At 38.7% G+C, this 24,794-nt stretch overlaps 1 protein-coding gene across 1 annotated transcript in view; it reads left to right on the forward strand.

The window, feature by feature from the left end:
- Positions 1-20,362, forward strand: part of GLS (glutaminase) — an 87,450-nt gene extending 67,088 nt beyond the window's left edge. The window contains exons 15-18 of the mRNA XM_052659462.1: positions 16,477-16,538; positions 17,146-17,222; positions 17,309-17,372; positions 20,069-20,362. Of these exons, the coding sequence (XP_052515422.1) occupies positions 16,477-16,538; positions 17,146-17,222; positions 17,309-17,372; positions 20,069-20,225 (360 nt within the window). The 3' untranslated portion in view covers positions 20,226-20,362. The remainder of the gene's footprint in view (positions 1-16,476; positions 16,539-17,145; positions 17,223-17,308; positions 17,373-20,068) is intronic.
- Positions 20,363-24,794: the final 4,432 nt, after the last annotated feature.

A 24,794-nucleotide genomic window follows, 5' to 3' on the forward strand; every position in this document is an offset into this window, starting at 1 on the left:
AGTTTGTACCCTACAACTTCACTGAATTTATTAGTCCCAGCAGTTTTCTGATGGAGCTTTTAGGGTTTTCTATGTATAATATGTCTTCTGCAGATAGTAGCAGTTTTACTCTTTTCTTTCCAGTTTGGATTTCTTATCTTTTTCTTGTCTGTTTGCTTTGTCTAGAACTTCAAGTACGATGTTGAATAAAAATAGTGAAAGTGCACATCTTTATTTTCTTTATGATCTTAGAAGAAAAGCTTCCTGTTTTTCACTGTTAAGTATGGCATTAACTGTGGACTTGTCATATATGCCCTTTATTATGTTGAGGTACATTCCCCACCTGGTTGAGAGGTTTTTTTAAAATCATAAATGGATGTTGAATTTTGTCAAATGCTTTTTCTGCATCTATTGAGATGACCATATGATTTTTATCTTTTATTTTGTTAATCTGGTGTAACACATTGACTGATTTCTGTATGTTGACCCATCCTTGCACCCCTGCAGTAAATCCCACTTGATCACAATGTATGACCCTTTTAGTGAATTGCTAAATTTGTTTTGCTAATATTTTGTTGAGGATTTTTGCATCTGTAATCATCATGGATACTAATGTGTCATTTTCTTTTTTTGTGATGTCTTTTGTCTGGTTTTGGTATTGCGGTTATGATAGCCTTGTTAAATGAGTTTGGAGGAGTTCCCTCCTCTTCCAGATGCAAAAGATGCATTTTCATCCTTTTGTTTGCCTTGTCTAAATGTCTGTTAGCTAAACTCAATTTATTAAAACTTTTATAAATCCTGATTTTTCACAGAGATCAAAGTTCTGGGCTTTCATTAATCTTTTTTATGTATAATTGTTCAATGATCTGGAACTTAATTATGCAAAAATGAATGTATCTTTGTTCATATCTATACTTGTTTTTAGTATAAAGATTTTTTTTTGGAAACCAATAGAATGAGAATGATTCAGTGATTTAAAAAATGAAATATTCTATCATCATTTAGAGCCATTTACAGTTGTCCTATACGTTTGATTTTTAGTTTAATGACAATGTTAAATGTAAGCAAAAAAATCACAAAAACATGCCATGTATACTAGATCATGAAGAAACAACTTTGTTATTAAAGTGTATTAAAAAATAGCTTCTTCCTTTCCCAGTGCACTTATTCAGGCAGATGAGTGGCAAATGAATGCATTTTCCATCTGTTTTCTCCCAGAATTGCTTTTATAATAATGTATTATGTATAATGTATTTGTACCAGTAGTGTGGTGCAAAAGTGGTCAGACAGACGATTTTTTCTGTGAAGTTGCTTTGCCACTTATGTAGCTGTAAGAAAGTGGCTAAGACTCTTCTGGTCTCTAGGTTTTCTCTTCAATATTGTTAGTCCCTGTTTTACTTAGTTACCAAATAGTTTTACATGTCTTCTCCACCAACAATTTTGTTTTCCTTTTATGTGTGTTTTCTCCTCTTTCCTGCTGCTGTATGTAGGTCCCCCACCAGTGTCCAATATTAGATCCCTTTATATAAATTAATATATAACCTTTAAAATTATTTTTTTGTTCTTCCTATTAAGAACTGATTATCTCAGTATTTATTAGTTTTTGTTTAAATCGCGTAACAGAATTAGTTCAAGGTATTTAGCCGACTTAACTTCGTGGAGTAGCTCAGATTTTATAAAAACCAACATCAGCATTATCTTATTATTCACTCATGAATTAGTTCTTCATTCAACCAATGTTTATTTATTGCCTATTATGTCCCAGAAACTGCAAAGTGCTTAAGATAGGCAGCAGTTAATGAGACAAGTATGATCCAGCTCTTGGTGTTTGCAGTCTATAAGGGGATGCAGATATTGAATAAAGAATTACTAAAATAATTTAATATAATTAATTTCTTCATACTGATACATGTAGTTCTAGTTTATTTTAACTGCTGTAAAGAAGGTGAAATGGTATATTCTGTGACACTGTTTTTATATACCCATAACAGACTTCATGAGACAAATACACAATGTAGTTAAAGTATAAGAACATATACTCCAGTCTTCAGTGAAGCTCACCTCTGGGCAGAAAAGGACTGGATGCAGGAGAATGATCAATAGTTGGCAGTATCTTTATCTTTTAAAAATACTAATCAAATACGATAGAATAAATGAAAGAAAACTGCAGAGTAGAGTGCTAGGAGAGGGTATAACATGAAAACCTCATTTTACCTGGATGATTCAGGACGGTTGTTTTCCATGGAAGGTGACAGTTAAGTTTAGAATGAGTTAGAGGAAGAGTTGTTTGGTCGCTAAGTCAAGTCTGACTCTTAATGCCACCCCATGGACTGTATCCCGTCAGACTCCTCAGTCCATGGGATTTCCCAGGCAAGAAACCTGGATTGGGTTGTCCTTTCTGTCTGCAGGGGATCTTCCTGACCTAGGGACCAAACTCCCATCTCCTGCGTTGGCAAGTGGATTCTTTACTGCTGAGCTACCAGGGAAACCCAAGAGAAAAGGTAGAGTAGGGTTAATAGGATAGTCTGGTTTTAGAAAGGCTCCAGGACAGAAAGGAATTTAGCACATTTCAGAAAGTGAAAGTAAGCAAATGTGGTGAGGCGAGGTGAGTGGAGATAGGCCGTAGATGTGTCTTGGATCACATTATGTAGGTTCACCCTTCTCATATTTTAATATGCATCTGAATTGTTAAGTGTCCTAATTATGAAGTGGAGATTCCTAAAGTCCAACACCGAAGATTGCTTTTAAAATCTGCATTTTTATTAAGCACCCCAGGTGTTTCTGCTGCAGTTAGTCCTCTGAACACAGTTGGGCAAAAATCTATGTAGGGTTTTATATGCCATTTATATATAGGGTTTTATATCCATATTGGACTATTCATAGTGCAGTTGGAAACTTGAAGACTTTTTAGAAGAGACATGACATGACACTGCTCTGTGGAGAACAAATTAGAGGAGGGCAAGAGTTGAAGTTCTGAGCCCAAAATGAGATGTGGTAGTGATTTAGAATAGGGCATTAGAAGTGAAAAAGGTAGATAATAGGTTTTAGAGATGAAATTGGCAAGCATGTGTTGATAGTATTTGATGGATGAAAAAGATGAGATATCAAATTGACCACCAGGTTTTTAGTAGGAGCAATAGGGAGGATGCTCCTGCTTTTACTGTGATGAAGAAGTGAACTTTGTGAGTACAGAAAGAAATTAATTTTGGTTTTGATAGTTAAGGATGTTTGACTCTAGGAATCAGGAGGTTGATTAACAGGGGTTTAGACATATGGAATTATTTTTCTCATATAACAAGTCTGGGGGTAGACAGCCAGTACTAATACCATCAGAAAGGTATGCTCTGCTGTGACCCATCCTTAGTGTCTGGACGTTAGACCTTATAGTTGCCAGATAGGTGTTTCATTTTTGGTCTCTCTTGTATGGTCAAAGTAGAAGAATAAAGGAAAGAGTGACACCTAAATCATGTGAAAGAAATTTCCCAGAAACCCATATACTCACTGGCCAGACTAGATATAAGGGAATTTAGGGGGCTAGTTTTTAGTTAAGACTCATTACTATCCCTAAGGAGTAAGAGATTCTATTAGTGCATACTGACAGGGTAGGAAATGGATAATGGGTAGGCAGCAGTGTGTGAAAGGTAACATCTTTTTGGCATGTCTGTATTTGTGAGATGTCTAAGTAACGATATTGAGTAAGTATCAGATATAGGTCTGGAATTTAGAAGGGTGGTCTAAGCTGGAGATAGAATTTCATGAGGGATCAGCCTGGAAGAGTAGATTCAAAGCTGTGGGGAGGTATGTGAGATTGCTCCAGGGGACAGTGAAATGAGAAGGAACCCTAAGAAACTCCCATTTTAAAAGTAGGATAGAGTAGTTCAGTTCAGTTCAATTCATTTCACTCACTCAGTTGTGTCCGACTCTGTGACCCCATGGACTGCAGCATGCCAGGCTTCCCTGTCCGTCACCAACTCCCGAAGCCTACTCAAACTCATATCCATCACATTGGTGATGCCATCCAACCATCTCATCTGTCGTCCCCTTCTCTGCCTTCAATCTTTTTCCAGCATCAGGGTCTTTTCCAATGAGTCAGTTCTTTGCATCAAGGGGCCAAAGTATTGGAGATTCAGCATCACTCCTTCCAATGAACATTCAGGACTGATTTCTTTTAGGATTGATTGGTTGGATCTCCTTGCAGTCCAAGGGACTTTCAAGAGTCTTCTCCAACACCACAGTTCAAAAGCATCAATTCTTCAGTGCTCAGCTTTCTTTATAGTCCAACTCTCACGTCCATATATGACTACTGGAAAAACCATAGCCTTGACTAGATGGACCCTTGTTGACAATGTCTCTGCTTTTTAATACGCTGTCTAGGTTGCTCATAACTTTCCTTCCAAGGAGTAAGCGTCTTAATTTCAGGGCTGTAGTCACCATCTGCAGTGATTTTGGAGCCCCAAAAAATAGCCACCATTTCCATTGTTTCCCCATCTATTTCCCATGAAGTAATGGGACCAGATGCTATGATCTTAGTTTTCTGAATGCTGAGTTTTAAGCCAACTTTTTCACTCTCCTCTTTCACTTTTATCAAGAGGCTCTTTAGTTCTTCTTCACTTTCTGCCATAAAAGTGGTGTCATCTGCATATCTGAGGTTATTGGTATTTCTCCCAGCAATCTTGATTCCAGCTTGTGCTTCCTCCAGCCCAGCATTTCTCATGATGCACTCTGCATATAAGTTAAATAAGCAGGTTGACAGCCTTGACGTACTCTTTTCGCGACTTGGAACCAGTCTGTTGTTCCATGTCCAGTTCTAACTGTTGCTTCCTGACCTGCATACAGATTTCTCAGGAGACAGGTCAGGTGATCTGGTATTCCCATCTCTGTAAGAATTTTCCACATTTTGTTGTGATCCACACAGTCAAAGGCTTTGGCATAGTCAGTAAAGTAAGAAAGTAGATGTTTTTCTGGAACTCTTGCTTTTTGATGATCAAGCAGATGTTGACAATTTGATCTCTGGTTCCTCTGGCTTTTCTAAATCTAGCTTGAACGTCTGGAAGTTCATAGTTCATGTACTGTTGAAGCCTGGCTTGGAGAATTTTGAGCATTATTTTGCTAGCTTGTGAGGTGAGTGCAACTGTGCGGTAGTTTGAACATTCTTTGTCATTGCCTTTCTTTGGGATTGGAGTGAAAACTGACCTTTCCCAATCCTGTGGCCACTGCTAAGTTTTCCAAATTTGCTGGCATATTGAGTGCAGCACTTTCATAGCATCATCTTTTAGGATTTGAAATAGCTGAAAAGTGGCCAGAGAAGAGAAAATCCAGCATAGTATAGTATCAGAAGTCAAAGGAGGGGAGTATTTCAATAAGTTTTGAACCATCATCTCTATCAAAGCCAAATGAGTGTTAAGATAAGGGATGTCCGTTTACATCAGTTCCTTCCTAATTTTCATTCTTTTGGTGTTAAAATGTCTTTTTATTTAGTAAATGATAATAATAGATGGTTGGATTGTTTTATTGTTTGCACTCGGACAGTAAACTGTTGGTAGCCCATACTGGTGACTTCCTTTTCACCTTTTAAGAATATTTTGTTGGCTTTGAGATTTAAAGGTCAGAGAACTATTTGGAGTAGAGCACGTTTGGCAGCTGATAGATCCAGTAAAGAAGGAAAGTTTGAAGTAGATACAGGAGAGTAGAAAAGGCCAATAAAGTGAGATCCCTGGAAAGAGATGGAGCTCTCAGTGCAAGTGGTAGATTAGGCTTGTGGAAGGAGGAGCATCTTCTCCAATAAAGCAGGTCATTGAGCAGCAAGTGGGTAGGTTTGTAGTCATGATAGGAGGAAGTTGAGAGATTTTCTGTCCATTGGTTTCCATCTTCCTGAGGCATAGGAAAGAAGGCTTTCTGCTAAGAGTGAGTTGTGGGCTTGGCATGAGGCCATGAGATTTCAGAGCATGGAGATGATAGGAAATGTTTGTTCTTGGAGATTGGGAGTGAGAGCTCAGGGAACCATGGTGATGTCAGAATACTATTGAGGTTGGTAGCTGTGGATTTATAGTGATGACAATCTGTTCTGTCGGGCACCCTGCATCCTATGGCTGCATCCCAAATTTGGGTTGCAGAAGATCAGGCAGGATTTTTAGAGCAATTACCAGAAACATTTTAACAACAGAGTTTGAAATCTACTTTAAACCCTGCCTACATAGAAGGCAAGCTTTTAGGGTCTTTTAGACCTAAAAGATCTTTTCTTTTTTTTTTAGAATTTGGTTCTATTTAAAGAATTTTTAACTAATATAGATTACATTAACAAGTGAATTCTGGGTATAATTTTGTCATGTCCATCCTCTTTGCTTCACAGAATAAAGTATTACTAATAAGAATTATAAATGTTTTAATATAGGTAAGGGTAAGCAGTCTTACGATATAGTCTAATTATGTGTATATCTAATGTTACTTACTTTCGAGGATTTTGAAAAATCCTATTCTCCAGGAACTACTTATATTGTATGCTGGAGGAACATTGTCTCATAACTTGAATAGTAGTCAAAACATCTGTGAAAGCATTTTGAAAAGTTCAAAGCACTAGAGAAACAGATATTGTTAATGTATCTGTTCTCTGTTGTCTATAAACACACATGTTGAACTTTTCACAATAAAAGTATGAAATGAACATTAAAGAATCTAGAGAATTAAATGTGACTCTGGAGACCAATGAAAATGACAGTTTTTTTTTTCTCTAATAGCAGTCAGTAAGAATGTATTGTGGTTGGAATAACTGTAGAATAGTCATGTATGTGTACATTGGTTGTGGTAGTAGTAGTCAAGGCATGCAAAGGAGTGACAGGTCCTTTAATTCTAAATTGAAATAATTCTGTCTCTTGCTGCCAAAACTTTGTTTCAGTCCCCATCAGAAAGAGAACACTGTCTGGGAACTTGTATTTCCTTATTTTTAATTTATACCAGTGTAGCATCTTATAATTCCAGTGGCCCTGATCCTGATTTTTTAAAAAGTAATATATACAAACATTCAGTGAACAGTTTATTTCCCTTTTATTCTTATTCTCTGTTTCTAGTTTCTTTGATTCTTTGGGGTTTTACATACTTGTCTTTTTAGTTAATAATAATTGTAAATAAGCATGACACTTGATCATGCCACAAGTGTGGCACCTTGTTTTCTATCTAAACACTAACGAATGCTAACTAATCTTTGTGGGGTTTTATAAATACTCATTTGTATAAGGGAAGAAGAGACACAGGAAGATCGTGAATATAAATGAAATTTTGATAGTTTTCAATGCAGTGCAAATACTCTTAGGTCTGCCACATGGAAAATGCACTTTGTTCTTCAAAGGCATAGCTGTCTTTGCCCTGCTTATTTCTGTTTTTCTCCTGTTTGCTGCTTGCTTCTTAATTCGAGTGCTCTTTGTCAGCCCACACAAAGATAGGCTGTGAGTTACTTTTATACTTGGATATAAAAGGAGGGTTGCTTGTGAGCCCAGTGATATCATTTTAGACCATTCATTGGCATTTACCGGAATAATACGAGCCACTGAGATAAGAAGTTATTTGCTGCCAGTGCTGTCTGTAGCAGTCATACTTGCTCTATTTGCATTAACCCAAAACTCATATTTCATTTTTAGAGACTTGAAGAATAAGGATACCTTGTTTTTTTTCCCTTTTTTGGCATTGATATACTGAATTGAATGATTTGTCTTGTTCCCTTATTTTGTCTTCAGTTTTAAAAAAAAAGTACCTCAACAGAAAAATACTATCTCTGATTTCTCTATAAATTACTCCTTAGTTGCTATTTTCTGATTTTCTGTCACAACATATTTTAATCTTGGTTCCATATTGGTGAGGAAATCTCATCTCAGGTGTTGTCAGGAAATCTCTTGGCCCAGGCAATACTGAGTAGAGCTTGAGAGAACACTGACCCTGGCGTCAGGCAGTCTGGGCCTGAGCCCTCTTTCTGCCACTTGCCAGCACTATTCCCTTGCTCAAGTTCCTTTGAATAATAATAGGACAATAACCCTTTAAAGCACTTGTTTCAGTTGAAGGAGAGTAGGTGCTACATATTAGCTGTTTTGCTATAAATAATACATAATCCTAATTATTTTTTCTTCATGGGTCATTAGATCTCTTTGATATAATTGTGACTTCTTCATTTAAGTGTAAGTAAAATTACTTCAAATTATTCTCCTCATTGAGAAATTTTGAAAATGGTATGTTAAGAGAGTTTATCACTTGACTGATCAAGAGCAAAAATGCAGTGTTTGGAGCTGCCATTTAGAGGTTATATTTTGTAAGTGAAATGTCTATACTCTTTTTTTTTTTTTTAGAGTAAAATTTGTAGTTTATTCTTGTCTACTGAAATTATGGTATGAGAATCTCCTGCATTTATGGAGAAATTTGGAAATATGGACAGGAACTTACAGAGCTGTTACTCGCATGAAGGATTTTCTCTTATCCTCTGATCCTGTCAGTTGGATTAGTTCTGTCTCTATATATAGTAACAGTTGTCCCTTGGTGTCCTCAGAGATTGGTTCCAGGATTCCTCCTTGTCCCACTGCAGATACTAAAATCCAAGGATGCCCAGTCCCTTATAGTCAGCCCTTTGTATCCATATATGCGGAACCCATGGATATGGAAGGCCAACTATATATTAATAAATGTGTCTGAATAAGTCATTGGAAAGCTTAGGAACATGTGGCCTCATATTCAGCCCATAATTTTATTTTACACATGCGTATGAATGTTAAATAAACTCAGCAGTAAGAGAAAGAGAATATCTTTGATCACATACATGTTGTAATGGTTTATATTTCTACCCTCGTCAGCAAGTGATTAATTTACATTTGCTGGAAACTTAAAGTTTTTCCTCAGCTACACTATATAGCAGGCTTGTATTTTTTAACCTGATCTTAAAAATATTTATGAAAGAAGGCTGAAAATGTATTTTCATTTAGAGGCTATAAAAGGCCAAGTTGGAAGTAAACTTCTAAAACAAAATTGGAGGTGGAGTGATGATGGTTTATTTAACAGATGGAGAAGAGTATCTGTTCCACAGCAACAGATACTGTAGTGAGCTAGAAATAAGAGAGCAGCTTACATCAAACCAAACGTGGTAGCGACAGAAGGATGGATTTTCAGTTACCTGCTTTTTTCATTAAAGCCTTTCCAAAAGGGTGACTTTGTTCTCTGTATGAAGACAGAGACTAATGATAAAAAAAAAGGGGGGCTAAACCACAGTTTTTGTGGTTGGTAATAGAATTGGAAATAAAATACTTGGAGTAAACTGTCATGCCAGTGTTATCAGTCTTCCCTCCCTCTCTCATCATCTGCTTTCCTGTCCCTGCTCCTACCCTTCCATGTTTCCTCCCTTCTTTCCAGTATTTAGCAGAGAATCTTTATGGGTTAAAACTGGGTTGCTGGTTAGTCTCTTAGTTGATTTGTATCCTTTGGATAACAAGTCTGTGTGTAAGGATTCACGTTAACATGGTCTGCTTGTACACAGTTGGGAATGTATCCCAGCTACCTTACTAATTCATGTGCTGTATGGCCTTGAGCCAAGGCCTTTAACCTCAGTGGTAGTAATAAATACCAGTTTATCTATAATATCTTACAAACCAGCCCATCAGAGATGTTTGAAACAATTATAATTTTTTTAATATTTATTTTTTCAAAGTCATGCACTCTATAAATACAAAGTAATATGTAATTCTCATAATTGCTACTTGTACAGAATCGGGGTATTTGGGAGACACAAAAGTCAGACAATTCAGCTTTTAAATAGGCTCAAAATAAATAGGAGAATGATAGGACTGAAGAGAGGAATGTCATGTTTTAGGCTTGTAAAATTGGTAGACTCTATAGCTGCTTCTAGCTTTTTTGGGAAAATGTATGATTTTGATATGCCAAGCATGCCTGTGTTAAATGAACTCATGTGAACTGTAACATTTTTGTTCCACTCTTGTCATAACTTTGTACAAATAAACTAAGAAGGTTGTCTGGTTCTGGCAGGTTCTGAGGAAAGATATTTGATAAGGAAAATGTAGTAGTACCGGAAAGTCTGCAAAATGAAAGAACTTAACATTTAATTTCTAAATTTTTAGAGGCTGCCTGCCCAAGTGAAGTTTCTTTTTAGTAGGGGGAGGCATACATGAAACAGTCCTTGATTTATATGGACTACTGTTCTGCTGTATAAGCTGTTTTCTTTGTACTGAAGAATGATTCGTCAAAGAACAGGTTCCATGCCTCTGGCAGTTACTGTTAGTTAATTCACTGTTTTCTGAACCCTGGCCTTCTTGACAGGTATTTTAAGATTTACATAACACAGGTATCCATTGGGAAATTAGAATGAGGCTTGATCAATGGTTAGCACACCTGCATCCTTCACAGCAGTTGGCTTAGAGTTGGATGAGTCATCTTTTTTTTTTCATTTTATTTATTTACTTTCAATTTTACTTTATTTTACAATACTACACTGGTTTTGCCATACATCAACATGAATCTGCCATGGGTGCACATGTGTTCCCAATCCTGAACCCCCCTCCCACATCCCTCCCCATATCATCTCTCTGGGTCATCCCAGTGCACCAGTCCCAAGCATCCTGTATCCTGCATCGAACCTAGACTGGCGATTCATTTCTTATATGATATTATACATGTTTCAATGCCATTCTCCCAAATCGTCCCACCCTCTCCCTCTCCCACAGAGTCCAAAAGACGGTTTTATAGATCTGTGTCTCTTTTGCTGTCTCGCATACAGGGTTATCGTTATCATCTTTCTAAATTCCATATACATGTGTTAGTATACTGTATTGGTGTTTTTCTTTCTGGCTCCAGTTTCATCCACCTCATTAGAACTGATTCAAATGTATTCTTTTTAATGGCTGAGTAATACTCCATTGTGTATATGTACCACAGCTTTCATCTTACAGGATGTCCTCCTCCTCTGGTTTGGTTTGTCATAATAGCCTTTCTAGAGTATGTCCATTTGAGAATTCATGGAATGCTTTTAACAGACCACAAAGTGGACTGTCCCTAAGGGAAATAACACTCCATCTGCTGTCTCAATACTGTTAAGCTGTTCCATTTTCTTTCTTGGCATTCTACTCATACCTCATTTATGGAAACCTTAAAAATATAGGTGGTTGGTTATTTGCTAGAGTAAAGAAGTGTTTGTACTTCCAATTTTAATTGGTGTTCACTGTACCTCCTAGTGTTTTTCTCTCTTGGAGTGAATGGCACTTGTTTTATATTTCCCTCTGAGCTGAAACATGCTTGTGAATAAAGTGTTGGTAGCATACCCTCAAGAAATTGATTATACTCTACAATCAGCCTTTCTTGGGCCTTATTAATAAGCAGTTTTCAGGAATTCCTCGGTGGTCCAGTGGTTAGGACTCTGCATTTCCACTGCAGAGGACAAGGGTTCAATTCCTGGTCAGAAAACTAAGATCCCGCAAGCCATGCAGCACAGCCAGATTTAAAAATAAATTTTCTTTTAGCACTTTGGAAATATTAAATAAGTGAATAAGTGGTACCTATTACATAAATAAAATATCTTCAAACTTGCTTGGTCTAAATTCAGAATTTTAAAAGGATGGGGTTCATGCAAACAGCCATGAAATACATCAAGGGTATATTGCTTAGGATAAGAAATGTTAAAGCATAAGAACCGTGGGTAGTTAGCATATCACTGGTATGCTCATTGGAATTCTGGATTACTCTTGAGTAGTGGGGGAGATGAGAAACAAATACACTATATGTGATAGTGCCACGGTGAGACAGATATATATGGAAAGGGATGACTTCTGATTTAAGAGATTGGCGTGGGTCTTACAGAGAAGGGGTTAAGAATAACACTGCAGTGAAAAATGGGTGGAGAGAAGATGCTTTCAGGAAATTAGTACATATAGCAATACTGTAGCTTAGTAGGAGCAGAGGTATCTAACTGATTATGATTACTCCTTGGCTCATGCTGTCACAAAGCCCTGCGTGGGTAACCGGCAACAAGCTACATGGGTAGTAGATGCTAGATGGGATGCTTGGGGAAGGGGCTTTCACGCTAGCCCTTGAAGAAAGGGAAGGATTTGATTAGAAATCTCGATGTTCCAATGAAGGGGGCATAGGCATAAGATAGAAACAAAGGTAGTAAAACAGACCAGTTTTACTCTGTTGAGTTTGAAAGAGACAAAGCCAGCTACATTGAAGAATCTTGAATGCAAGGCTAATGAATTTAAATTATCAGGAATGATTTGGGAACTTCTTTTAATACTCCCTTGCTGAGAAACATTTAATGATCACAGCAGTGTTTTGAGAAGATGATTAGACATATGTGTGAAAGTTATGGAGGGCGAAAGAAGGACTAGAAGCAGAGGCACCAGTTGAAGTGAAATCGCTCAGTCGTGTCCGACTCTTTGTGACCCCATGGACTGTACCCTACCAGGCTTCTCCATCCATGGGATTTTCCAGGCAATAGTACTGGAGGGGGTTGCCATTTCCTTCTCCAGGGGATCTTCCGGACCCAGGGATCGAACCCGGGTTTCCCGCATTGTAGACAGATGCTTTACCATCTGAGCCACTAGGGAAGTCCAAATAAAGGTACTGATATTTAAGAAGTAGAAGTCAAGGAGGTAGAAGAATCAATAATGATTACAATTTAATCAAAATGGTGGTAGCAATTTGAGTATTTGCCTTGGGAGAGAATATTAATTTAGTCGGTCAACACTTTAAATTGAAATACAATTGACATTTAGCATTGGGTAAGTTTAACTCGCACAGTGTGTTGATTTGAGTCAAATGAGTACTTATGTGTAATAGGCACTGGGCTATAATGAGGACGGGAAAATACAGGGTCTCTGCCCAGATGGACCTTTTGTTTAGTGAGGGAGACAAGAAACCTCTGTGTGTGAGAGAGAGAGTAAGTACTCTGAAGAGAGAAGTGAGGTAAGGGATAGGAGTGATAAAAAAGAGGGCAGTGTTTTAGGGTGGGTGGAGATACCATTTGAGTAGAGACCTGAGTTATAAGTGAGGAGTGGAGCCTTCTCACCACCTGGGGAAGGAGTGTCCCCGACGGCAGCACTGCACGTGTAGGCCTGAGCACCCCTAGGACCAGCAAGACCACCGCCTGGCTGGAGACAGCTGCAAGGGGCAGCGCTGTAGGGAACGAGATGCACAGTGTAACCAGGGAGTAGGGCATTTAGTGTCCTGAAAGCCATGCTAGAGAGTTTGGATTTTATTCTCGGTTTGATAGAAAGTCACTGGGAGTGCCATGTGTGCTTTCAAAAGATCCCTGTGGCAGCCAAGTTGAACACGTGGAAACAGTTAGGAGGCAGTCCTCCAGGTGAGAGAAGGTGGTGACTCAGAGCCTAGAGTGATAGTAATGGAGGTGGTGGGAGTTCAGATATAGTTTGGAGGTGGAGCAAAATTATCTGAGCTAGGTATGGGTTATGTGAAGTGGAATCCAGGAATACCCACAGAGTTTATGTGGTTGGTTTGTGGAAGTTAGAGAAAGCTAGTTCTGCCTCTTGTGCAGACCCCTCAGCACATTTGTTTGAGGAGGGCTCCCTTCCTCCCATAGACATACCTGGGCACTGGGCCCCACAGCTGGGGGAGAAGAGCACGAGCTGAGTACCCCTGCTTGGCCAGGTGTACTTGTGGGAGGCTCAGTGCATGCTATCCAGTGCAGCAGCCCTGAATCATGACTGTTTTTGGCCTGGGCAACTAGGTGAATCGTAGTGTCATCTAAGGGACTCGGGAAGAGAAGCTGACTTGAGGTGAGGGAAGGTGGTGGAAATCAAGTTCTATCTTGAGCTGATGTCTGAGATGCATATTAAACATCCTAGAGGCAATGTCAAGTAGACAGATGGATATGGACTTGTGGAGGCCAGGTAAGGAGTCATCAGGGATGCAGACAGGTTTGTTGTTTTTGAGTTTGAAATGACAGCATGACAAGCAAGTGGAGCTCTAGAATTCAGGTTTGAGAACAAAGATTAAAGATGCAGACTGGGAAGTCATTCTGCCCAGAGGGATATATGAAACACATTTGAGGGAAATTACAGTGAAAAACAAGAAGGTGGAGACCACTTTTGGAGTGTTACCAGGCAGTGAAAAGTAGGAAATAACTGCAGAGCGGCCAGCATGGGGGAGAACCTGGTAATCAGCCTGATGGAAGACAAGGAGTGAGGGCGGGGCATGTTGGAGAGATCAGAAAGAATCCAGGCTGAGGGAGGCTGCTAAAGCTTGAGAGTACTACTAAGAGGGAATAGTGGGTGTGAAGGTAATTTGCAGGGAATTTAAAATATACTTTCAGAAAATATGCACTGAGAGGAGGTAACAGTGGCGTTGTGTATTGGTTTTTCAAAATAGGATGGTTGTGTCTGATTAAGGCAAAGATAAGGGAACCAGTGAAGGAGGGACAGAAGAGAGCATAGATACTCTAAGCCAATATTTTGCACAACAGGAAGGAGAGGTGAAAATTTATCGTCTTTAATAAAGTTGTGGCTAGGGTCATCTGTTACGGGGTCACCATTGATATTAAAGATCTGAAGAAAGTACAAAAGGGAACCAATAAGGGGGAAGAAATGGTCAAGCAGCGATAAAAGACTGGTTGGAAATGATGGAGAATCATTTGTAATAGTCCATCATGTTTTTCTGTGGGCCCAAGAGCACGAGGGAATTGAAAATTACAAATTGATCCAATTCAGAAAGGGCACCTGGAACAGTGGTTCATAACCCATAGGAGTGCATATCAGAATCACCTGGAAACTTTTTTCAAATTATATCAAATTGAGGTGTGGGAATAGCAAGATTGCAATAGGAGGAGAGATGCTTACATATACTTTCAAAACCTTCTGGGTGATTGTGTTAAACTCCTATCCTCTCTCCATCCCCTCTCACACACACACATTTGAGAACCATTCTGGACCTGAAAGTAGGTTGACATAGTGCAAGCTGGGTAGGAGTAGTAAAGAGTAGCTGGAAGGGAAGCAAATAGACTGAAAGAGTTAAGAGTAAGGTTTTCTGGAGTGATCTTAATAACAGTAACTACTGGTAAAATTTGGTGGTGCAGAGGTTAAAGTGTCTGCCTGCAATGTGGGAGACCTGGGTTCGATCCCTGGGTCGGGAAGATCCCCTGGAGAAGGAAATGGCAACCCACTCCAGTATTCTTGCCTGGAGAATCCCATGGACAGAGGAGCATGGTGGGCTACAGTCCACGGGTCGCAAAGAGTCGGACACGATTAAGCGACTTCACTTTCACTAGTAAAATTTATAGGTGGGGTGTGCTTAGCTGGTTAAGTTGCTGTTCTGCAGAACTTTACAGAGCTTTTCAGATGCACATGAATCTCTAAGAAGGAATTTAGTATTTTAGGAAAATAGCTAACCATGGAACCCTTTTTTTCATGGTACCTTTGGACTAGTTTCTATTAGAAAACATTTTGAAAATGCTGATTAGAGAAGTCCTGCGATAGTTCGTTCCAGTTTAAGAGTTCACAGGTTGTGGGAAAGGGAAGCTGTAGTGGAAAGGTGGCCTGTCCAGGTTAAAATCTAGAAAATACAGCTCCCAGGGTATGGGATCACTGAGTTACTTCCCATTCCAACAGGTCAGCTGTTTTCTACCATTGAGTCCAGTGTCAGTTGGATCATCTGTATGAATGTTGAAGTTGAAAGTAAGACAAAAGTGGGGATTTATGAACTATTTACAGTGTATGTCAGTAGTTAGGTTTCTCAAAAAGTGTTGGATAAAGTCTTTATGAAAGAGACCAAAATCCAATGGCCTTTTAGGGTAACTAGCCTTTCCCTTAATTAATGACAAGAAAGTGGATGTTAAAAGAAGATATACTTTGATGTCTAGAAGCACTCCATGTCAGTGACTTAGTATTCTGGGAATGTATCCACCTTTTGGGCTGAGGCAGAGTCACAGGCTTTGGGAATGCCACCCTGCCCCCATTTGTACTGCCTGGGCATTGAACTGAATACTACCTTTCCAGGGAAGAGCTTTTCTTACAGTTTGAGATGATTAATACCAAATGTTGTCTCTGAAGATTTCCAAAGAAACCAGTGATTGGTGAGGACATGGATTGTTGGCAGCAATTAGACATTTATATAGCATGAGTTAGTTTTTAGCAATGATGTGATAGGAATTTTATGAGTATACAAGTCAGCTCCCAGCACTGAGATATACTAAATGAAAAAGGTTCCAGTTTTCAGTTGTCCCAACTGTGTGTTTTCCAGGTCACAAGTTTCCATTCTTTTGTGCCAATGATAGCATTCCATTCTTTCCCTCATGTATCTTTAATGTTGGATTCCCCCCATAATCCTCTATGAAAAAAGAAAAATAACACACATATGCCTCCTTTTTGCTTACAGCAGTATCCTTGTGATAAATTTGTGTGTGTGACCCCACTGAAGTGTTCAAAGCACGTGGAAATGACTTACTGGTGACAGTTGTGCATTCTGCGTGTTGATTTTTCTCTGGATGCCTGAACTCTCTTTTCTTCACAGGTAAAGTCAGTGATAAACCTTTTGTTTGCTGCATATACTGGAGATGTGTCTGCACTTCGAAGGTATGTCGACAGAATAGCATATGGTTTACAGATGTTTATGAAATTGCTTCTTGGGAGAGGGCCATTTTGAAGCTAAGTGAAGTTTCACTTACATTTCCCTCTAATAAAAATAATCCAGAGTTATATTAAGTTTCCCCTTCCAGTGCCTTAGTCTTGCTGTAGTCTTTCTTTTTCTACTTCCTACAAAAGCCCAGTCCTCTGTTTTCCCAAGTGGTAACTGTTCAACCAATCTGGCCAATTGGTATTAGTGTTTTACTGGAATTGGACAGTGCCTTCTCAATCTCCATCTACCCACACTCTCCATCTTTGGAGGTGAGGGAGGTGGGCAAATAGAAACACTTGATGATCTGCAGATCCCCAGGCTGGAAAGGTCACAGAGGACTGTAAACCTGAGATGGCCAGTGTTTCCTCTTACCCAAAAGGAGCAAAAGCTAAAGAGCGGTGAAGTGGCATTTGCCTAAGGCATCATGTACTAGTTGAACAGGGTCTCCATTAGTGAGCCTAGTGAAGGATGACACCTTTCTCACAGGACCTTCGGTTGAACTGATGGAGGAAATGCTACAGAGGCGAATTAATAAAACCAACAGCTATGCTTATGAATTTTCAGGTTTGCTTTGTCAGCCATGGACATGGAACAGCGAGACTATGATTCTAGAACGGCACTCCACGTAGCTGCTGCAGAAGGTAATAATATATGAACCACTTGTTGTTTTTTTTCAAACGTAATTTCTACTTAACACTAAAACCTGCTTGTTTTACTTTGGCTGTAGGTCATGTTGAAGTTGTTAAATTTTTGCTGGAAGCCTGCAAAGTAAATCCTTTCCCCAAGGACAGGTGAGCCCTCGTGTTACTTTCTAACATTGGCAGGCCAGGCTTTTTATCATACAGGGCTATAATAGTTAAATGATGGGTGTATTAAATCCACATTGTGTATGTTGGAGATGAACTTGCTTTGAAGCCTTATAAAGGCAACAAACAAAACCTTGTTTTTATTCAGTAGATCATTCTTTCTCCTAGATCCTCTTGTTTACCTAAGGGAGTTCTCTTAGAATTATCTTGGTTAGTCTGTCAGTGAGTGTATTGTGTGAGAAAACAAGTCTTGGTGTTTGTTAAAATAGGAATTTTGTTCTCGTGAGGCTTTTGACTACCCCAGGCAGACAAGATAAACATTGCAGGGATATATTAAAATGTGTAAGGAAATTACTGTTCCAGAACTCTATTGGAGTTTGTTGAAATTCCTGGATTTGGTTGGAGTCAGTTTTAGAAAGCTTCATGGAAGTTGAATTTTAACCATTGCTTTGGGGAAGAGATGAGATTTGAGGGCACAGAAAGAAGAGAGGGGCAGTCTATCTAGAGTGGAGAGATTAGCCTGGGTATGTTCTGTTCCTCTCTTCTTCTTCCTGGTCCACACAGCAACTTGACATTCATCCTGCAATAAGTCCTGTTCACAAGGTGGATGGTCAGGAGAGGGTTAAGAATGCAGCTTAGGTATATACACACGCTTGAAGTAAATCCTGCACTAATGCACTGGCATGTTATATAATGAGTTACATAACTGGGTGAGTCAGTGAGTAAGGAGAATAAAGGCTTAGAAGAATGGAAAAAAATATTTGGTGGGAGAGGTTTGATACGTGTGATTAGGAGTTTGGATTAGATCTTTGAGGACTATATGAAGTAACTTTGTGGAGCAAGTTGATTATTTTCAAGCTATTAGATCTTCCTGTTTCAGTAAAGTTTTACTATTTTTCACATCAGTGGTTTGGGTTTTATTAGCTCAGCGTGCAGGAAATGCAGGCAAGTTATGACATCAGTGTCTGAGAACTGTTAGCAATTTGGTAAGTGTGGTAATGCTCTGATTACCTAAAGTCATGATCTTTATTGGTAATATTCTAAAACCTCATGTTCGGGAGACAGTTCTCCCATTTATCCCCAAATGTAATGTCCACACAAGCTCTTTCTTCAGAGCAAGGAACTGAAGAGGGTGTTTTCTCCTTGCCCCCAGTATTTATAATCCCAAGTACAACACTGTTTAACATAGGCTCAGGCTGGAAATATTTACTATGCTTTGCATGTTTAAGAATCAAAATGTTTTGTTTTGGTTTTTGCCCTAAATCAACCTCTAGGAATGTGAAAGTAGAAGCACCCATCTGAGAGGCAAAAGTTAGCTCAGTAACGAACGTGGTAACTGGTTATTCAACGTTTTGAGAATGTAAGCTAGATGAACACATCTTTGTTTCTCTATTTCATAGAATCAGTATCACCTCAAATTGGTAAAACAGGCTTGAGCAAATTTAGTGTATAGAGTTGATATTTTGCATTACTTCATCGAAAACAAAAAGAGGTAATAGTTTTCCCAGAAAGACAGGTAATTATATACTGTAAATGACTGAAAAGTTACCCCATCACCCTGTTTCAGGTCACTGACTCCCTAATTTAATGAGGGCTAACATAGAAGTAAAAGGCAACTTAATTCAGCAGTTTTTTGAGAAGCATGTTTGTGTTAAATGTTACTTACATATAAAAGGTTACTTACCTGATTTTAAAAGTTAAGAACAGGCTCTCAAACTATTAAAAAAATTTTTTAAATGAGATTACTTAAAAAACTTTAAGTTCCACATTGGGACCCCACTGAGAAGGTAAAAGGTTAAGAACAAAGAAAGAAGGAAAAGCAGAAGCTTGTGAGAGTGGCATGTGAAAAAATGGAATCAGAGAGCCTACCAGCCATGGAGAAGTGAAGTGACATAATAGTAGGGAGAGGATGGAAGAGAAACTTAGTATGTTTGTGAGGAACTAGGGAGGTAGCTATCATGCATGCTCTGTCATTTACTTGGGTTGTCAGTTATGCAGGGTTGACTGCTCTTCCAAAAGGCAAATTAGCTGATGGACCACTGCTGGCAGCCCTTCGCTCCTCTTCAGTAGTCTTCATCTGCAGGACGCTGAAGAGCACAGCCCAGAGCACACTTCCTGTGGAAAGAGGAGCTCTTCTGGTTGCGGAGTGGGTCCAGTTGAGTCCCTAAAGTCCCATCCTTACCAGAGATGATGAAAATGTCAGCTCCTCTGAGGCCAGTCTTGTTTCTCCAATGTATATTTGAGCTCTAATAAGACTATGGTTATTTCCAGACTTTGTGGAGATTCACTGTGATTTTACATTGACAGGAACACAAATTTTCTATCAAAGGCTAGGGTGATGGATGTTACACAGCTGAGTAGGCTTTTCATGAAGGTAAAATTCAGGAATAGTAGAGGAATCTCTCCTACCTGTCAACACTAGAATTTCCCCTCCATAAACACTTAGTATGAACAAAACCCTTTTGCAGAAGATGGTTTTTCTCTTCCTCCCCATATCCCAACTTGCTCTAAGATCACTTTTTGGATTATAAATCTCTTTCTGCATTTTTTTCAATATTACTTGTAATACTGTGTAAATAGCTAAATTTGAATGGCCCTTTAACCTGCATTTAAAATCTAAGATTATCGTCTTTGTACAGAAATTCTCTAATGACCCTGTCTGTGCTGTGCTACTTGTTTAGGTGGAATAACACTCCCATGGACGAAGCACTGCACTTTGGGCACCATGACGTATTTAAAATCCTGCAGGAATACCAAGTCCAGTACACGCCTCAAGGAGATTCCGACAACGGAAAGGAGAATCAAACGGTCCATAAGAATCTCGATGGACTGTTATAATAGTCTTAAGCCCAAGATTTAAATCACTTACCTATGTAATTGTGGAAAATGATTATGAAGAACGTGTGTATTCCTATCTGGTAGTGATGTATATTTTACAACATTGGTCATTTCAGTGTTACTGGAGTTTCTTCATTGTGCACACAGGACAAATCTGATCTCTTTGGGAAAAAATAGAAATAAAAACAATCTCCCTCCATAATGTGAGCAATATTTACCTCGTGCATTGTATAATTTGATGTAAAAGATACATCTACCAATGCTCGCTTTACTGTGTGGTCTTCATGATTTTTGTGTATTTTGTGAATTTTACAGTTTATGGTGATGATCTGCTGATATGCATTTATAAATTAAACTCTATTGTACAGTCTGTCCAAATGGGTCAAGGCTACCTTTAGGCAAGACAGTGTAATTTTCATGACTTCAAATACAGATTTAGTTTGAGTGAACAACTATATGTACTTATGGTTATGTGTTTAAAATGTCTCCCATCACCCTAGCTTCATGATGTGACTCTAAAAATTATAATAGTTAACAACTGTTAGTAGGATAGACCAATTCTAATTAGACTTTATCAGGGAATCTGTTTAAGGTATGTTTGGTGACCAAAACGTTATGTGTGAATGTAGTTAAAATATTTTGGAAAGAATCTCCTTTTTCTATATCCCCTTAGACCAGCTTCTTTTCCCAGACTTTTAGCTCTTTGCCTCTTTCCTTTAGCTGGGAAAGTGGGTGCTGGCATACTATGCAGTTTTCATTTTTCCACAATAAAACAGAAAATGCCTCCTGTATCTGGCATCCAAGCTGTAACTATGCCATTTCTCTACAGGAGATGAACCAGAGACAGATTAGTAAGCTAAATACAAATTATTCCAATTCGTCAGCCAATAAAAGGAAGGAATGTGCTCCGACAGCTCTTTAAGAAGATATTTTTCAGCTTTCAGGATAAAATCAGACATGCTCTAAGCTACCAAAGTTATTATGAAGGTATGGGAACTGCTACAAATAACATTTGTTTTAAAACCTGTCATTAAAAGTCTGCATCACGGTATCTATTCTGTTTAGGGGATCAGTAGATTGTTCCCATTTTCTCCTGACTTTCTACTGTATACTTTTGGTGGACTTTACAGTTTAATAATAAGAAAAGGCTATTTCATTTTAAATCAAAATCCGTTATTTGTCTTGGGGAGGAATTGCACATATACATTATCCTGTCATACCTCAGAGGTATAAAAGGGTATGTTAATGAGGATTTCTGAAATTAAACACACACACACACACACACACACAAATGGACTTCTCTGAAGCTGTATTTAGTGAAATGAGCAGAATCCTCAGGTACATGAACGCTGGCTGTTATGTTAATATAACAAATTCCTTTTTCTTCCCCTTTCTGTCAGCACACACTGCTGCTTCCAGGCTTTATCATGCCCAGTGGCTCCTATCCCACTCCAGCAGCCTCCAAGTGTTTCAATTACTGCTCCCAGTCTAAATCAGTAACTTCTGCTATTATCCCTTATTGCCTAGGCAGCACCTCGGTAGGTGGAACATGGTGGGTGTTCCTTAACGGAGCTGCATCAGGCACGAAGCCATTCTCAAGTTCGAGCTTCTGTGTGGAGTATGGTGGGTGGGCGTTCCTGCCCCATGGGTCTATCAGACATGTAGACAGGTAGTATTTGTAAAATGCTGCAGAGGAACAGCATTATTCCCAAAGATATCATGGGGTAGACACTCTGTAATTGAAATTATTTGAAATAATTGCTCCAACAGCAGCCTGCTCTGTGTGATTTAAATGAAACATTAAGATAGTTCAGTTACATGACTTGAAGACTGCCAATGATTTTGAGAACTTTTGTTCTGTTACTTGGGAACAAAGCGTTTTCCTCTTTTCTCAGATCAAAACTATTCTGTGCAATCTTTGTTGTTTAGTTAAATGTGCCCTTATTTACACATGATGTTATTTATGACTGTAGGCTGGGTCTTGCTCTGGCTATTTGCTATTGGCTGGTAATAATAATGAACACATTTGACTTAAATGTTTTTAATTGTACTGTTAACTGCTGCCATCACTATGCTCCAAAGATCTTTTTATTCTGGCTTTAGGATCATATGTGCTTTTTCGGTACCACAGAGCTCTTTATGGTGGTGTTTCTTTAAAGCTTTGTATACACTGTTGTTTTTGCTGGTCTCTGTTCTAATCTCATATCTTGAGTGTAATGTGCTGTACCCCACTGCTGCCCATCCTGCCCTTCAGCTGCAGAACTGGATCAGCTATTGACCATTTGATGCTCTTATCTGCCTGGCAGGAACTGAATGACCTGATGCTGGATTTAGATTCTTTCTGGGGATTGTACAGCTATGAATGTATTTGCTTCCAGAACCTCCCAAAGTGAATCTAATCTTAAAACTATAAGTTGTAAGTATTCTGAAATTGAAAAATATTTATTTTAATTGAAATCAGGTAGTGTTGCTTTTTACAGCTTAATAAATACATGTATCAAAAAAACCAAAAATGATTCTTTAAAAAAAAAGGTTTTCTCTTACATCACTGGGTTGGGAACTCCACTGAACATAGGATCTACGTCTAGGCATTTTTCATGCCTCCTATGGACCCAGGTACCATGCCAGTAGTAGTTTCTGCAGAAACTACTGCAGTAGGGTTACTGCAACGATTAGGATGAAAATTCTGTAAGCAGTTCATCCCTGAAGGTGAGAAGACGCACAGGCATGTTTCTAGGCCTCTTAGAAGCTAACACCATCCTTTCACAGGAGGTGCTCAGTAAATATTTGCTACACTGAAATCTTTCACTAGGAGGGTTTGAACCTCTTTCAATGAAAAGAGAGGGTATTTTCACAAATGTCTTGATGTCTGTTGGGGGAACTGAACTCAGTGCTGCCACACTGGGGTCCAAGCAGGACCAGCTGGTAGTGGCAGCCCCCACCTGGTCCATGCATGTATGGAATGGCATTCACTCCCAGAGCCAGAAAACCCTGGTTCAGGGTCACATGGTCTTCTAACCACAAAGAAGGTACATAAACGCCACAAATGCCATGGCTGTCCATTTTCAACAATCAAAGTTGTTTGTCACAAAGTAATCTGCTTTGCTATAGCAGTCAAACAGTTTGTCTATATTACTGACATTTTACAACTGGAAGAGACATCCAAAATCTCCACTCACCCTTTCTTGGATGAATGCCATTACTTTGAAATTATGTATATTTTTGTATAACCTTTAAATTATTCATAGCTTTTGGCTATGTTTGCTTCACAAAAGCTTTCTTAAGTTTTAACAGGTAAGATGTTTGTACTAGACATACAATCCAGTATCTCAGACCATCTTAAGTTCCACAAAACCAGAGATCTTTGTCTGTTTTACTTTGCCAACTTAGTTTCCCAAACATCTAGTATAGTGCCTAGCCCATAGCAGGTGCTCAACATATATCTGGTGAACTAATAAATGAATCTTACTAAGCAGAAACCACTCAAGTAAACACCCCTTACTCTGGGCACAGCATCCGAAAGTACCAGAACTTTCAAAACCATTTCTGGTTTTTTCTTGGGATAGTCAGATGTGAAAGGAGTACTTTGTTCAATTAAGACTTAATATTCCATTTCAGCTTACAGACAACAAATAGACTTCCATCATTTAATGCTATTTACTGCCACTTCAGAAAACACTTTCCTGAAAAGGGAGAAATTTGTCCTAAGTGGTACATAAAGGTTCTGTGCTTATAAAACACCGTACCAGAAATACTCTTAAAACACACAAACATCCCTTTACCAGGATCTACTCAGTGACTTCTTACAATGATCAAATACAAAGAAATACAAACATAACCAGCTAGGCAGGGCATTTATCTGTTGTACTTCATTCCCTGGAGAAATACACTCTTGATGTTTGTTATGAAAAAACTTGATATTTCCTAGATATAAGTACTTCAGACAGGGAGATGAGAATGGTCATATTTGCTATGAGGCCGGAATTCAAGCTTATACCACCATTCCCTGTTAGCTCAAACGGTTGAATCTAACCTGCCAATTTACGTCTAACCTAGTGATTCTTCTATTATACTATTTTTCCCCCCAGCACTCAATGCCTTTTAAGAGGATTACAGCTTTCTGGCTTAGAGCATCTTTGGAGGAAAAAAAAAAAAAATCCCAGCTTTTCATGTGGGTGCAGTAACTTCTCAGGAAGTACTATCTCACCTCAGCAAGGAGGTATAGGTTTTAGATGCTGCTATGGAGACAGTAGTCACATTTTACATATATTTTAAAATTAAAAACACATTATAGCAGTATTGAAATTCATTTTAAAATACCAAATTATTTCTGCACTTGGAGGCAGCTCTGGTGGTCACCAAGACCAAAGGATTTTCATTTGTTTATTTATGGTACTCTTTATGACTTCTCTCAGTAATGTTTCTTCTCTCATCTCCTCCACTCACCTACCTTAATCAGGGTAAGAGAAGGCAACACTTAGGAAAACGATATTGATCTTTTTTAAAAATAAGGAGTGACATTTTTATGTTTAAACATATGAGAAAAACATCAAACCTACACACAATGCC

Source organism: Budorcas taxicolor, chromosome 2, assembly GCF_023091745.1.
Source record: "Budorcas taxicolor isolate Tak-1 chromosome 2, Takin1.1, whole genome shotgun sequence".
Lineage (NCBI taxonomy): Eukaryota > Metazoa > Chordata > Mammalia > Artiodactyla > Bovidae > Budorcas > Budorcas taxicolor.